The sequence below is a fragment of the Rattus norvegicus genome, chromosome 6, assembly GCF_036323735.1.
Source record: "Rattus norvegicus strain BN/NHsdMcwi chromosome 6, GRCr8, whole genome shotgun sequence".
NCBI classification, from domain to species: Eukaryota; Metazoa; Chordata; class Mammalia; order Rodentia; family Muridae; genus Rattus; species Rattus norvegicus.
This window is the reverse complement of record NC_086024.1, coordinates 30,941,452-30,958,059: the sequence shown is the minus strand read 5'-3', so window position 1 is coordinate 30,958,059 and position 16,608 is coordinate 30,941,452. Positions and strand designations below refer to the sequence as shown.

The following is a 16,608-nucleotide window of genomic DNA, read 5'->3' as shown; positions in this document are numbered from 1 at the left end:
TTGAAGACGCCTTGGGGAGCACGGGGTCGGTCCCGGGACCGCCGCCAGCCTTATATAGCACCGGGACAGCTCCGACTGACGTCAGCGAAGAACTGAACTGATTGTAGAAACAGTGACACTGGCAGCTTCGAGTCCAGTAGCTTCGAGCCCCCAGAGGGGCACGTATCCTGACTTTGTGTCCCTGGAGCTATCTTTGGAAGCACCCTGGCTGTAGAGGGAGAGGCTGACGGAGCCTTAAAGATAGATCTTTCCGGATGCAGACAGAGTCCTTCCCACCACCAGCCTCTCCACAATAGGATAGTCAGGGGTTGGTTTCTCTGCTCAAGTACGGATTGGTAGGATTGTGGAGCTGTCCGTGGTTCTGAATTTCTTCACGGCTAAGAATCTGGGCAGAAGTTCTGGGGAGAACCCTGGGCTGCCAAGACACAGTTCCCTAGGTCGGCTACTGGGTCCCCAGATTGAGATCAGGAATGCTGTGCTGGAAGGGGCTCAGACAACACAGTCCCACCCAAAGCCCCTCCCACCCTAATAGGTCCCTCCCATTCTACTGACCATTGTGGTACAGCAGTAGAAACTAAAATCTACAGGTGTCAGAATGGCATAAAAGGGCGTTCGGCTTTCAGAACTTAACGCACCTCCTGAGTTTGCCAAAGTAAACTTCCTAGGACCCACAGAAATAGTACTTCATACCTTTATCTTCTAGTTAGGATTACTAGGTGAGGAACTAGGGGTGGGGGTACTGGTGCACTCCTTTAATCCCAGCACCGGGGAGACAGAGGCAGGCAGAACTGTGAGTTTGTGGCCAAACTGGTCTACCGACCCGAGCTAATTCCAAGACAGTCAAGATTACACAAAGAAACCCAGTTTTGAACACCCCCCCCCCACACACACACAAGAAATCACTAGTTAGGAAGTGAGCAAGTTCCTGCTCTCACATCAACTCGAGGTGTGGTCAGGTCTCTCACTTCCAAAATCATTGGTGTCTGTAAATGAAAAGCCTCCACTTTAGTTACAGACATGTCAGCCACTGCAGATTCCAGATAATAATGTATCTATTTCTGTGTGTCTATAAAGTCCCAGAGGGGGGTCTGGAAGGGCACTAGGACCTAGAAACATTACGAAACATTTTCTTTTCTTCTTTTTTTTTCTTTTCTTTTCTTTTTTTTCAGAGCTGGGGACCGAACCCAGGGCCTTGCGCTTGCTAGGTAAGCGCTCTACCACTGAGCTAACTCCCCAACCCCACGAAACATTTTCTAGTCTAGGGACGTTGCTCAGTGTTAGAGCACTTGACTAGTATGCCCAAGGCTGGGTTCAAGCCTCAACACTGGACAGAAAGTTGTATCTATAGAGGGTGGGGACGTGTGCTAGCTATTGGGACATAGGTGTAAGGGTGGCAAGGTCATATTACTCTACAAGTATCTGTGCGGAATATACTACGGTCACGTTGCATAATGACCCTTTAGTCAGTGATGGCAGCACACGCAGTTTTGGCTTCATATAATCACAGCGGAGCTGAAATATCCCGCCCACACAGCAGCATTAGTTATGTCTTAGTCTGGTGAATTTTTTCACGTGTCTTTGATGATGCTGGTGGAAACACACTGGCAGTAATATGAACGTATAGCTTGTACAACTATGTATGGTACATATACCTTAGTGATAAACAATAGTTACTGATTCATGAATTTGCTATATTTATTATTTTAAAATGTTCTACATATGAAAAAAAGCCCCCTGTAAAACCGTACAGCATGTCAGGCTGACTGAGAAGCCATGTAAGCAACTGTTACCATCTGTTTAAGTATATACTACTATGTGTACACAGTGACAAAATTGCTAAAGGACACAATTCTTTTTTTAAAAAGATTTATTTATGTATATGAATAGTCGCTGTCTTCAGACACACCAGAAGAGGTCATTGGATCCCATTACAGATGGTTGTGAAACACTGTGTGGCTGCTGGGAATTGAACTCAGGACCTCTGGAAGAACAGTCAGTGCTCTTAACCTCTGAGCCATTTCTCTAGCTCAGGACACAATTCTTCTAGTGTGTCCCCATCAGTTAAGTGCCAGAGTGACAGCAATACTATAAAGGTCTTAGTGATTTCAAAAGCAGTTACGTTTTTAGAGTGGTCGCCCTACTCTGATCAGCAACCTCGAATCACGGACACACTCCCTCCTTGTAAAGATTTCAGGGGCTGGGGATTTAGCTCAGTGGTAGAGCGCTTACCTAGGAAGCGCAAGGCCCTGGGTTCGGTCCCCAGCTCCGAAAAAAAGAACCCAAAAAAAAAAAAGATTTCATTGTGTGCTTAATTACGAATGTGTCTATGTGTTGATATGTACATGTGAGTGCAGGTGCTTCAGAGGCCAGAAGAGGACATCAGATCTCCTGGAGCTTGAGACACGGAGGTGTGAGCTACCCGATGTGGGTGTTTGGAACCAAACTTAGGTCTCCTATAGAGCAGTCAGTCCATGCTCTAACGGCTGAGCCACCTCTCCAGTCCTGTTGTGCTCAGTTGGAAGAAGCTGTCCAAGCATTAGAGGGCCACGGAGCAGCAGTGCAAGGTGCGAACCACGGAACAGGGCAGGCTTAGAGCTGATGTGCCTTCCAGGACAGGTAGGAGTTCCAGACAACAGCAACGCACTGGACAACAGCCAACCTAAGGGACAGGAATGCCACTGTGAAGAAGAGAAGGGGCAGGCTAGGAGAGCAATGGGAAGGTCTTGGGAAGTCCCAGGTTTGGGCTGCCTTCCTCTGAGCCGCTGTAGGGACTGTAGGTTCAGACCAGAAGACAACCAGTCCAGCTCTGCTCTATCTCCGAGTTCCTGTCAGGCGAAGGCCTCAGAGCTTAAATAACCTCCACAGCTCACTCCCTTTACTTATTAACTTGTCTCTGTGTGCACGTGTTACATGTAAGTCAGGGGACGGCTCTAGGGAGCTGGTTCTCTCCTTCCTCCATGTGGGTTCCAAGGAATGGACTCGGGGCATCAGGTCTGGCAGCAAGGGCTCTTAGCCACTGAGTCATATCACTGGTCCACCGGCAGCTCAGTCAACAAATGACTCGTCTATCTAGACCTTTCCAAATATATCTGTATACCTTCTATCAGCCAAGATTTCAATTCTAAAAATAATGCCTTGCCTCCGTCATCCATATATATATATATATATATATATATATATACACACATATATATATATATATATCCTCATTTATATGTGTATATATAAAATTCATATACATACATACATACATACATACATAGATAATACATAAAGAGAGAGACCTCTTGTGGTCACTATGTCACCAAAGACAGTCTTGAACACTTGAACTCCCGATCCTCCCACCTTTGACTCTCTGATGTTATGGTAAAAAGTGGGCACCCTCGGGGCTGGGGATTTAGCTCAGTGGTAGAGCGCTTGCCTAGGAAGCGCAAGGCCCCGGGTTCGGTGAAAAAAGAACCAAAAAAGAAAAAGTGGGCACCCTCACACCTGGTCTTTTCAGAAGATCCAAGCCTGGTTCCCAACACCCCTGTGTGGCAGATCACAATGCTCTGTAACTGCAGTTCTAGGGAATCCCATGTCATCTTTTGGTGTCTGTGCCCCTACTTGCACATGCAGAGAGCCACACACATTAAAAAAAAACACAAAAATTTGTTTGATTTGAGACAAGGTCTCGCTCTATAGCCTTGGCTAGCCTGGAAACTTGCTCTGTAGATCAGGCTAGCCTCAAACGCATAGAGATTCAACTATCTTTACTTCTGAGTGCTGGGACTTAAGGCATAGGCCGCCCAGAAAAATTTAAATCTTAAAAAAAACAATTGGGGCTGGGGATTTAGCTCAGTGGTAGAGCGCTTACCTAGGAAGCGCAAGGCCCTGGGTTCGGTCCCCAGCTCCGAAAAAAAGAACAAAAAAAAAAAAAAAAAGAAAAACAATAATAAAAACTTACATTTATTTTATTTTATTTTTTTATTTTTTCTTCTTTTTTCTTTTTTCTTTTTTTCAGAGCTGGGGACCGAACCCAGGGCCTTGCGCTTGCTAGGCAAGCGCTCTACCACTGAGCTAAATCCCCAACCCCTTGTTTTTATTTTTAATTCATGTCATCTATTTAAATATATTTTGAATTAAAATGTTTTTTGTTTGTTTTTCAACGGCTGGAGAAATCTACAGCACTGGTTGCTCTTGCAGAGGACCTGGGTTTGGTTCCCAGCACCTACATGGTGGCTCACAACTGTATGTAAATTCAATTCCAAGGGATCTGATGCCCTCCTCTGACTCAATGGGCACCAGCATACATGAGGTGCACATAAACTTATGAAGGCTAGACATTCATATACAAATAAATAAAAGTTTTTTTGAGGCAGGAGCGAATGTGTCTAGGAGGGACCTGAACTCCCAATCTTGCTTTAGTTGTTTGATTGTTTGAAGGCGGGGTCTCTCTATGGAGCTCCAGCCATCCTGGAACTCACTATATAGACCAGGCTGGTATCAAAGTAACAGAGATCCGCCTGCCTCTGCCTTCTGAGTGCTGGGATGAAAGGCTTGATGTGGGGGGTTGGGGATTTAGCACAGTGGTAGAGCGCTTGCCTAGCAAGCACAAGGCCCTGGGTTCGGTCCCCAGCTCCGAAAAAAAAAAAAAAGAAAAAAAAAAAAGAAAGTCTATAAAAATTCTAAAAAAAAAAAAAAAAAAAATGGGGTTGGGGATTTAGCTCAGTGGTAGAGCGCTTACCTAGGAAGCACAAGGCCCTGGGTTCGGTCCCCAGCTCCGGGGGGGAAAAAAAAAAAAAAAAAGAACCAAAGGGAAAAAAAAAGAAAGGCTTGATGTGGCTGACCTTGTTTTAGTTTGTGAGTGCTACCAAAGACTCCTATGTTTAGGATTAGCTCAGACAGCTGCATTCTTTTTAGCTAAGCCACTTGTGTAACTGTCAACCATATGAAATCTTGAGGACTTTCATATTTGTGCTCTTAGGACCCTCCCTTGTGAGCATTTTTCCCAGCCCCTTGGAATGCCACTCTTAAAATCTTTATTTTAGATTTACTTATTTTATTTCACTTTTATGGGTTTTTTTGCCTGCGTGTATGTGTATGCAGAACCCATGGAAGCCAGAATAGGATGTAGGACCCCAGAAATGGAGTTACATATGGTTGGGAGGCACCATGTAGGTGCTGGGAATCTAACCTCGATCTCTGAAAGAGCAGAGAGATCTCTTAATCACTGAACCATCTCTCCAGAACTTTCCAGTTTTTTTTTTTTTAATTGCTGTTCAGCAACAAGCTTTATTACCAGGACAAAATAATCCTCCACAGTGAGCTAACCAGATAAGGTTCCTACTTAGCCTTGAGTCTACCTTTATGTCTAACGTAGGCTGCCAATGTACCGCAGTCAGGCACTGTTCCTGCAGGTGAGGCACCAAACACGGCACTCGGGTGGGACAGAAACAAGGTTTTCGGGAGCAGAAGCCTCCCGAGGGAGCTAGCCGGTCAGCCTGGGACACTCTAAGATGGCCTCCATAATGCCTCAAAGGTTCTGAATGTAGCTCCTGAGACTCTGAGGGGGCCTGACAAGGACGAAATGTTACTAGTTGAAGTCCTAAAGTAGGTCAAGGTTGGGATGGCTACCACTTTGTTTCCAACTGAGATACGGAGATCTTCCTTCAAGGGTGAGGAAGGGATTGTCCTACCTGTAATGCAGGGGGACCAGGTAGAAGTTGGCTAACTGCACAGCAGGCCAGAGCTACAAGAAGAAAGTGGGACGGTCAGTAGGTACCCCTCCCTGATACCCAGACCCCTGTCCTGCCTGGCCCCATGTCACCATCTACGTAAGAAAAGGCTGAAGGGTTACTCCTCGTGGGGAATGAGGAAGTGACCCTAACAGAGGATTCCTATGTTGAGGGCCCCAAGCTCAGGGCATTTCAGGACTGAACAGCTAGTGGAAGGGTCAACTCTTACATAGTAGTTGGTGATGAGGGCGTCGGGGTAGTCCTGCAAAGACAGGGAGGAACAGTTAACACTTACATATCCAAGCGGCTGCCATGTTCCTGCATGGATATCACACACAGATTCTGTTCCAAGAAGACACTTCCGGACCAATCCCCCCTATGCTCCTTTCCTCCTGAGCCCGAGACGCTCCTGGCACATCACTCCTTCCTGTCTCCTAACCCTGGGGCAGCTCACCTGCTAGCCAGAGATCCACTCACCCGCTTCAGTTTGGCCCAATTGTCCTGGGCTGACATTCCATTGAGTACCCCTACCAGTGGGAGAAAGCAGCCAAGGAAACATGGGGCAAAGCCCCCCTAGGGAAGAGGAGCCAAGTGAAAGCTTTGTGAGAGCACCCAACGGCCCGGCCAGGCTCTCCTCCAGGCCCTTGTCTCTCAGCTCACCTGATCTAACAACATCTTCTTGAGTGCATTCACCTTGGTGGTGCCGGGGATTAAGTGGTCCAAAACCCTGTACCAGCCTCCGACCACAGGGCCCTTAGAGTAAGAGACAGGACAGCAGGTCACAATGATGGACCCTCCTCAGCTTTTATAATACAAAGCTTCTCCCTCAGGCAGCAGAAACCAACTCCTGAAGAAGGCAGACTCTAAGAGCAAACAGGGCACAGGCAGGCCTAGGTGGGAGAGGCCAATGGAAACCACGGGAATGAATTCCACAGCCGAGGCAATGCAGCCCCACTGCAAGCAGAACTCACCACAAAGCCACAGCCAAGGGATGCCATGGTCAAGGTCCGGCCAGTCTGGTGTTGCTGGAGACCCCGCCTTTCCACCAGCTGCTGTGAGATAATGTCACCTAGGCCCATCAGTGACCCTGTACAAGGTACATGGGTGATGTCAGGACATACCCTAAAAGGAAAGTCTGCTGACCAAATGAGGCTTGGCACTGAGTCCTACCTAGGGCTTTGTACTGGCAAATGACCAGTCCCTTTGCGCTGCCTTGAAGCCCTCTGCTTCTCAAGAATGGTGACATCTCTCGTGTGTCTTATCAGACACGGGATGAAGGGTATGGTGGTGCATGTCTGGCGTCCTAACACTTAGGAGACAGAGGCAGGAGGACTGCTATGAGTTTGAGGCCAGCCTGGGCTACTTAGGGAGTCCCAGACCAGTCAGCACATAGTGAGACCACGGGAAGTGGAATGAGAAGACCAGGATCTACAAACACAAAGTAAGTTGTAGGAAACTAGGACTGAATGCAGATAGAAGAATGAAAGTCTAAACTCCGCAGCTGAGAGCAAGAGGCCAGAATGGAAAAGGTCTTCTAGAACATTCCACTTCAACTCTTATTCTAGAGATGCAAACGAAGGCCCACAATTTCACACAGCTGATACGACAGAGGCAGGTAATGTGACTCCTAGATACTGTCCTTTTTTTTTTTTTTTTTTTTTTGGAGCTGAGGACTGAACCCAGGGCCTTGAGCTAAACCCCCAAGCCCAATACTGTCCTTTTGAGGACTCTGAAATACCAACAGATTATGCTCGGGATAATGAGAGATGCTCTCTCTCTTGCCAGCCCAAAGCAAGACTCTGGCCAGCGTCTTCTGCTTTGGCTTTAGGGGTCTTTATTAGTAGAAAGCAGCATGGATAAATCTTTCTAAAATGTGCTCAAATGGTGCCAGAGAGAATGTTTCGATATTAAAAGCCTCCTCCACAGGGAAAAGTCCTGGCCATCTATTACACACAGGAAGTCAAGCCCAGATTCTCCCTTGAGTTGGCAACAGGACTTAGAGCCATTTCCCCTCAGACCTCTGCACCTGCTTCCCGCTCCTCTAACTACAGACACCAACCCCTAGAAGCCAAGACAGAATTGGAATCATCACTATTTAGAGCCTCCAGTTTGTCATGATGGTGTGACACTCTCTTGCAAACAGTCACAGGGCCGCTTGGGAATGACCGCATGATCTCCGGCTCGCCCATCCATCTCAGTGAGTAATGAGAGTCCCCTCCAGCCCCGAAGCTACCACTGTCCCTGTGCCCTCAATTAGCAATGGGCAAACACATCTTTAACCCTATTCCTTGTTCTGGGGCTGGCTCTGACGTCCATGCTGGCTGCACACACAGCTCTGCCCTTCCCACGCCTTCTCCACGGCACTTCCTCAGAGCCATCTAGTTGGAGGCAGCTGGGGAAAGCTAGAAGCTAGAGCTGGCGATGGGCAACCCTACGTGACCCGGGCAGCTGGCCATCAAGTGGCTTTTCCTCTCCCTCAGCCTCCCAGCCAACCAGTACTGCCTCTCTTCCCCTGAATCTACCCCAAACCATCATCAGGATCTGTGGGTGTGAGGGGCAGCCAAAGGAGGAGCTTACACATAGTGGTTTCCATTCCCCACACCTAACCAAGACCCCAAAATGTGGTCAGAAATAATTAAAAGCTCACAGCCCCAAACAACAAGCTTGCTTGAGGGAAGGCATGAGGAACTCTAATGCTAAACCTGAGGAGATGTGTCAGGTATTAGGATGTCAGGGAACCCACATGTGCTGCCTGGCCCCGGTGTGTTAACACTTCCCTCAGCCCCACCACCTCCCACTATGTGACCATCAGCTGTGTGCTCAGGGCTCTCTCTCCAGCTCTCTCTCCTGGACTACTGCAGCCACGCACAAAGGGGGAAAATGGCCTGGGCTCTCGGGTGATAAAGGGACAACAGTCCACAATGATAAGATGGTGACAGTTCACAAAGGAATCAGTGAATCCTTGCAAAAGATCTGAGATGTCAGTAGCCACGTGTCCATCTGACTAGGGAGTCTTGGAGATAGGAAGTGACCTCGTAGGAAGCAGAGTTTGGATCAACTCAAGCCAGGGGAACAAGGTAAGAGGATAGGCAGAGGGCAAGCTCAGAGGCCATGGGCTACCCAAGGCTCCAAACCAAGGAACGTCTTAAAGGGACAACATGGCAAAGGTGTTTCCTGAGCAGGCACAGTGGCACACACTTGTCACCTCAGCACATGGAGGCAGAGACACAGGACTGTTTCAAGCTCGAAGGAAGTCTACATTGTGAGGCCTAAGGCCAGCCAGAGCTGTGCAGTGAGACTCTGTCTCAAGCAAAACAACAAGAATACATAGGAGACACACAAACAAACAAGGGGCTCATTGATTATGCGCATTTACAGTTCTTGCAGAAGACCCAGAGTTGGTTTCCAGCACTCACACGGCAGCTCACAACCATTTCTAGCTCATTTCAAGAGATCCAGTGGCCTCTTCTGGTCTCACACACATATGTGCACATATGTGCTTATTGTATACTTAAGCACTTGTGTACGCACTGCCCAGGTTTCTACTGCCTCTATTTCTCATTACCCATAGGGAGAGCAGGCAGGACAACTCTTAGGAAATAGAGATGTGCATCTTTTCTCTTTTCATAACTTATCAATAGTCATAGCAGCTAAAGGCATAACTGGAATAAAAACCAGTTCCACGACTCTGGAAGTCCTTAGTCATTGAAAAAGGCCTCTCTATAGTGTCCGCGAGGGTAAAGGGTATCCCTACTATAGGGTTTTGTTGGTTGGTTGGTTTTTGAGAGGTGAGCCCCATGCTATATTTGAGTAGCCCATATGTGCTTGCTTTTATTTAGACTGTCTGATTTCTGGACAACAGGGGTGGGGAAGGATTCATCCCTTTAGTTAAGGTGCCTCCATTGTACAGTAGATGCCGATCGTAGCTGACTTCTTAGGGTGCTCCACAGCCCTCCTCAGGGGAAGTGGGAATGTCTGAACAGACTCAGACAGCCACAGTATGGCATTTGTTACTTCTTTTACACCTCACGTAAGAGCAGGGAGAGGGAGAAGAGTTGGCACATGTGAGCACAGTTTGAGTATCCCCTAGCCCAAACCTTAAAGTCTAGGTCCCAAACTGCACCCATCAAGCCCGAGGCAGTGCCAGGTGACAGGCCATCTTCAGGGAGATGAGGTGAGGAGAGCCAATGTAGGTCTGCCCAGGTCCGTTCATTTCTGACATGGCAGTGCCTGGAAGTTAGTCTTCTGCTCATAAGAGATTATGGCCACTCGACCTGCAGTAAGTCCAGGACAGCCAAAGGCTTTGGTCCAGGCCAAGAGCAAAGCCTGCGTTCCAAGTGAGTCTTCAATGGGAAGGACTCAGACATTCAAACTCTTTATCCTATTTTCTCCAGCCCAGAACTCAAACAATCAAAGCACCTGACCTCTGGGTGACTTTAAGAAAATGATCTGGTTAACCAGGATAGCATAGTGATCTGGTTCCTCTATGCCTGGACTTGAGAGCTGGATCTGGGAGCCCAAAAACACATAATGCCAGAGCCCTGGTGAAATGGGATGAGGGTTGTTGGGCAGTGGGGCCCAAAATCCAAGCTGGGCATGGAGCCTAGCAAGTAGACACTGGTTCTGAGTATGATGACATCATACCTCTGGGTAGGTGCCAGTTCTCATTCGTCACTCCCCGTGGATCCAGGAGGTGGGGGAAAGAGATGCTTGGCTCTGGGCTGAGCTATTTGAGACCATGCCCTGCCTGTGAATGGAAAAGCCCTGACTTTCTTCCACAGCACGAGTAGAGACAAATTCCCCAAGTCCCTTTGCTCTTACACTTGATATGCAGAGAGTCTTACTTATACATAGGCAAATACGGTGTTGCTGGACGATGAGAATGCAGATGCGCAGGGAGTGGCTCTCCGGAATGAGAGGAGATGTGCCTTTAAGGAGGGGTCCGCAGGTACAGATATTCCTGGTATGGAACCAGCAATGCTGCTGACTGAGGGCCCTCCTGGCTGGGGCAGGAGCTTGAACTGACCTAGGACCCAGAGGCAGCTGGAACTTTATGGCGAAGGGGAAGCATATTCCCTGGGATGGGTCTGAATGCTCAGCTCACTACTATCCGTAAGTGTCCCACAGAAGAAAATGAGACAAAAAGGCCAGTTCTGCAGTCTGCCAAGTGTGACCCAGACCAGCTGGGTTGACAGTGTCCCAAGTAAAGGAAGCAGTGTCCTAGACTCCAAGACCAGCTCTAGAACTGACTATGCGATGCCTAAGTGTACACCATACCCTGCTTGTGCCTCAGTTTCCCTTTCTGTAGTATCGAGGCCTGTGAGACTCACACTCTGGCTTAATTCAGGTTTCAGGGAAATAAGTGTTCACAGTTTAGCTGCTCTCGTGGCCTGCAATGGATGGGACCAGGCCTGGGCTCTGGGCCCACTGGAGTCTGGAAGAGCCCTCCAGAAAGGAAGGGATGAGGCTGACTCAGACTCTGCAGAACACAGTCAACCTTCCCCCAGGCTGCCCTGGTTGTGACTCTAGCTTGGCTCCAAAGCTGGTGTACTAGACACTTCCACTGAACCACTTCAGTCTGGATTCACCTGTCCCTTGCTCTAGTCATTACTGCAGTTGAAACAGAAAGGCCTCCTTCAGGCCTAGCCCAGCGTACCCAGGCTCTCACTGTTAATGCCCTTGGGGACTTCACAGGTGTGAAATTGTAGCAGAGAGGAGTTAAGTGTTCCCAGGGTGGAATAGAAGCTGGTGGACTGAGGTCTCTTCTGAAATGACTATTCATCTGACAGGGCATTTCAAATTGCTTTTTATTTCCAAGGTACGGAGCCACAGAGGTCTGAAAAGCAGCTGGTTTAACACACCTTCGTACCCGCTCTTCCTTTACCCTTGGGAAGGAGGACTTTCTAGCCTGCACAGAAGCTTCAGACCCTGTTTTTTGGCAAACCAAAGCTAAGATACTTCTCTGTAGCTGGGTATGTGCAAGCCTTATGATCCAGGCACTTGAAAGGCTTTAGTAGAAGGACTGATGAGTTCAAGGCTAGCCTGAGCTACACAGCAAGATTCTGACTGAAAATAACCACCTGGGCATGGTGACGCATGCCTTTAATCTCAGCACTCAGGAGGCAGAAGCAGGATCTCTGAGTTTGAGGCCAGCCTGGTCTACAGAATGAGTCCAGGACAGCCAGGGCTACACAGAGAAATTCTGTCTCAAAGAAACATAAAAACAAACAAAGGCACTTGCTATACACAAGTTGCCAATGATGATACAAAGGGCTAACTCCTTGAACCTTCAAGTTTATTATACATTTTAAAAGTTCCGGGCTGGAGAGATGGCTCAGTGGTTTAGAGCACTGACTGCTCTTCCAGAGGACCTGAGTTCAAATCCCAGCACCCACATGGTGGCTCACAGCCATCTGTAATGGGATCTGATGCCCTCTTCTGGTGTGTCTGAAGACAGCAACAGTGTACTTATATATAATAAATAAATAAATCAAAAAAAAAAAAAAAGTTCCAGTCAGTCCCAGGAGAGAACTGACTGCATAGTCACATAACACACATGTGTACACAACACAATAAATAATGTAAAATGAAATAAAAGGCACAAAAAGATAGGCATAGTGTCCAGTGTCCAGAGAGTGTGCTTACCCAGCCTTTAGTGTTGTGAATAGATAAATAAATAACACTTCCAAAGCTTCTTCTCAGAGATAATTCCTGTAACTGACCTTTTAAGTTCTAAATGAGGAAACTGAGTCCCAAAGAGGTTTATTGATGTGGACTAATTAGGCAGTTACTAAGTGCTATGCTCTGAGATTTAGATCTTGGCCTTCTACCTCCAAGTCTGAGATCTCTGTTGTTTCTCAGTGTGAGCTATCCCATGGGACTTCTGGAGACACTGTGCTCTGACAACAGTCCAAAATGGTTAGGTGAGCTAAGCCCACCCCACCTTTTATTTGTAGTTTGGTCCAAACACCCTGTCAGTAAAGAAGGGGAAGTCTGCAAGACATGCTGTGAGGCTACAGGTTGCTTCAGAACCAGGTGAAGATGCAGCAGCTTCCTGAGTGACGAACACATGAGACCATATAAAGAGCCGAGCCCCACGGGCGGACTAGGACCCCATCCCGGGTGGACCAGGGACCCCAGCAGCCACATTTCTGCACTTAGACCCCTTGGAGCCCTTACTCCACCTTCGTTAGCTACCGATCGTTTAGGTAGGGAAGCATCACTGTCCTTTGCTCACCATTCTTATGGCCACAAGGGGGCCGTCTATCTGGCAGCAGGGTCCTGAGGGAATCTGAGGCTGGGCAGAGGCCAGAATGTCAGTTCCCATCACAGCCACAAGTCCAGCATGAGTCACGGCACACTCAGCCAGGTGAGTCATGCAGGCCGGACACGCTGAGGACAAGAGGTGGATGGGCATAGGATGCTATCGAGGGGCCAGAGAGGAGTAAGAGTCCATCTCCTGACCAGTCATGCAGTTTCTAATGCTATATGGCTATCTGCTAACAGGACCTCTGTTCTACCTACCTGTTAGCCCCTCTCTTTCCCTTCAGAAGCCCACAGCCCTCCTTAGAATATGGGTTCTTTCTCTAAGCATAGACAAGGCCTGTTTATTACCTGCTCGCCCACTGCACTGCTCTGGTGATCAGAGGCCTGCTGATATTCCCTCGTCCCGTCGCCTTGTACTAGCTGCCAGCAAAAGGAAGGTGGAAACAGACACAGGAGGCACCTGGAGGTACTCTGTGAAGCTGCTATTTCATCACTGACAGAGTTAGTTAGTATGCTGAGAATATGCTGGTAAGAAAAACAAACAGTGAAGTAGGCTAAGCTCAGGAAAGAGGTCACCTAGCCGGCTCTGGCAGCTTACACTTGAAATATCAGCATTCAGAAGGCTGAGACGGGACTGTTGCAAGTTCAAGGCCAGTCTAGCTACATAGTAAATCCAGGTCAGCCTGGGCTAGTGTGAATCTTATCTTAAAATAAAAATGAAATAAAAAGGAGGAATATACTAACCGAGGAGAGGGACTTAACAGAGTCCCAAAGCTGATTACTGATTCAGAAGTGTTGTTTTAATATGACTTCAAATATACTTCAAATATATGACTGGTTTGTACACTTTACAATAAAAAAATACTTACAAAAATAAACTAGAGTAGGTTACATCAGCACTTGTTGGATGTGTGATTTAATGTGGAGTCATTCCAGCTAACAGAACTTTGGACACTACCAAGCATGTACACAATGTGCTCAGCACACTATAAAGTGTAAGAGGAAAACATTTAGCTTCCCAAGATGAAGTCTCTTGGGGGAAATGCTCTTAAGAATGGACTACTTAGGCTATGCAGTGGTGGCACAACCCTTTAATCCCAGTATCTGGGAGGGAGAGGCAAGTGGATCTGTCAGTTGAAGGCCATCCTGGCACACAGACTGAGTTCCACAGCAGCCAGGAACACAGAGAAGCCCTGCCTTGAAAAACAAAACAAAAATCATCACCTAACTCTTTGAGGACTTTAAGTCTTGCAGGACAAACTGTGTATCTCTCTCCTTTTGGATTTATTGTTATCATTTTGAACTGTGTGAGGTCTGTGTGTTGGTTTATGCAAGTGAATGCAGGTGCCTCAAATGGCTGGAGGTGACAGGTCCCCTGGAGCTACAGTTGGCTATGAGCCACTTGACATGGTGCTGAGTCCTCTACAGAGCAGTATGTGCTGTTAACCTCTGAGCCATCTCTCTACCCCCCTTCTCTCCCACCTGTGTCTCTTAAAAACAGCTTACCCTCCAAAACAGACATAATAGTGAGGGAGAAGCAAAACACTTCTGGGGGCTAACCAGGAGGAAATGGGTGTCGCGATATGGGTCTCCTTCTCCTCAAATCAGCTGCTCTAATTATACTCTGTTTCCAGAGTGACACTCACCAGCTGTCAGAACCTGGACTTTCCACGGATGTGCAGCCAGGGCCCTCTGGTATGCTCGCCAGAGTGCCATGCCTCCTGTCAAACCAAGAGGAGAAGTCACTCCCACTGCACCTCACAGTAAAGAACATGCCTGCCACTTCCTTATCCTCACTCGCCCTACTTCCAAAATCTGCAAATGACAGAGGCCGCAGAAAAGTTGCTTACTGGGCCGCGTTCCTGCCTCGTGGTCACTATACAACTGGAGAAGCAGCAGTAAGGCATCCAGTCCTAATCCAGAAACTCATGAGGTCAGAGCCTGGGTTCCACCCCCCAAGTAAACACGATAGGTCCCCAAATTCAGACTCCCCTGCAACTAATCCGCATCCTTTAGGAGTGCAACTACACACCGGAAATAAACCAAGGACTTGGGTCTGTAAAGTCACATGACCTGTAAGAACTCTCGGCCCACAGTGCTTCCAGGCAGTGACTGCCAAGAAACTCCACTCACCTGAGTGCCAGTTCTATGCGGAACCTCACTCACGTGACCGTAGCGGGCCCAGGGACTTCCGTATCGAGCACCGCCTCTTCCGTCCGCCTGCGGGCCGGGCTGTTGTTTGGACTCAAGCAGTCCAGGAAGAATGCAGGTGGGTGGGGCCTCTGATACCAGTAGGAAGGCGGCTCAGCCCGCTACCTAATAGTAGGCAGCCCCCTTATCGTGGACTGCACCAAACCTCGGTGTGATACAGTCTCCCTTCCCTAAACCCGTACTCCCGGTGGTAGCCAGGTCTGGATTCCCTTCTCAGTTTAACTTGAATGCTGCTTTAATGCAGGTGTCTGCACACGTTGTTTCTGTATTGTACCCAAGTTCCCAAGTGAGCGGAGCTCAGACTTGTTCCATTTTTTTTCTTCATACCAACATTTTAAGTTTTGAATAAGCAGTCAACTCTCTGGTGAGCCACTGGCATAGCAGAACCTGAAAGTGCCCATGCTGTCTTCTCAAGACTGCTCAACCTAGGTCATGAGTTTGTAAAATGACCCGGCTAGCAGGCTAGCAATCAGGGGTCCTCGTCTAGGGATGTACAAGAGGGGACTCAATGGGGGCTTTGTTTTATAGGTTTCTGGAGTAATTTTAAACAAAGCATAAACTGTTTAAAAACCAGTTTAGGAATCTTAGTCTCCCTCAAGCTGTAACACCCAACTCCCTGAAAATACCTTCCTGAGATAGGTAAGGATGTATACATTCCCAAGTGTTGAGAAAGGTCAACTTTCCTGCCCTCTGCCTACCACCAGCTCATTTATTCAACTCCTGAATGATTAATGAAGGATGGATTCTATTATCTACTACAGAGAGTAAGGACTCAGGGGAATTAGATTCCTGTGTATGGAACGTGCTAACGGAATTTCACTAGTAGATGCAGTAAGGAGTCTGGATGTGCAAGACTGGAAGGTGTTTTTAAGCAAGGGTATATGGATTCAAACCCCAGTGGTGGTTATGTACCTTATTCAGATGCTTTAACCTCTCAGAATCCAATCGCCATTACGTATTACAGAAAACAGTACCTACCCCACAGAGCTCAATATGTCTGAAAGCACCTCAGGCAGGGCAAATGCTTACTATCCTTTATCCATCCCGCTTCTCTGAAACACATGGAGATTTTTACCCCAACTAGAGCAATATAAAAAGTTCCCCAGAGAAATTTGACCTAGGCGTTTCTGGAGGGGAGGAGATATGGGGAAGGAAGTAAACCAAGGATTTGTACACACTAAGTACATGCTCTTCCACTGCCGCATCCCAGCCAAGATGGGATCTTGGAGGATAAAGAGGATTTAGGTGTTGATGGAGAAGGCAGCAGAATAGAGGAACAGAGGAAGAAGAGTGAGAACCAAGAGTACAGACCCAGGTAAGAAAGGTAGGGAGAAAAATGGACTGAGGAGAAAAGGCTCATGGGAAAGTGCATAAAACAGCAGGAAATACTGCCCACATTTACCTCTGAGCTCAA

General features: G+C 47.8%; 1 protein-coding gene across 15 annotated transcripts; it reads right to left on the bottom strand.

The window, feature by feature from the left end:
- Positions 1–1,670: 1,670 nt before the first annotated feature.
- Positions 1,671–16,367, bottom strand: Mpv17 (mitochondrial inner membrane protein MPV17). 15 transcript variants are annotated; one of them, XM_039112443.2, is made up of 8 exons: positions 14,834–16,362; positions 14,630–14,704; positions 6,689–6,804; positions 6,378–6,470; positions 6,195–6,290; positions 5,947–5,979; positions 5,679–5,731; positions 1,671–2,659 (listed from the first exon to the last, which is right to left on the bottom strand). In XM_039112443.2, exons 2-8 carry the CDS (start codon positions 14,697–14,699, stop codon positions 2,590–2,592), a joined length of 531 nt encoding a protein of 176 aa, XP_038968371.1. In that variant the 5' UTR covers positions 14,700–14,704; positions 14,834–16,362; the 3' UTR covers positions 1,671–2,589. The 15 variants fall into 15 exon arrangements, with proteins under 15 accessions (XP_038968371.1, XP_038968369.1, XP_063118111.1 ...); XM_039112441.2 differs by having other exon boundaries at positions 15,016–16,362; XM_063262041.1 differs by having other exon boundaries at positions 6,689–6,839; positions 15,117–16,361.
- Between the last annotated feature and the right edge of the window lie 241 nt (positions 16,368–16,608).

Excerpts from the sequence above, each read along its gene's own strand:
- Mpv17 (XM_039112437.2), bottom strand. The coding sequence starts at position 14,757 with ATGTTCTTTACTGTGAGGTGCAGTGGGAGTGACTTCTCCTCTTGGTTT. Across the intron at positions 6,471-6,688 it reads CCCTTGGCTGTGGCTTTGTG|GGCCCTGTGGTCGGAGGCTG; the intron begins GTGAGTTCTGCT and ends TCTTACTCTAAG. Across the intron at positions 5,980-6,194 it reads ATTGGGCCAAACTGAAGCGG|GACTACCCCGACGCCCTCAT; the intron begins GTGAGTGGATCT and ends CTGTCTTTGCAG.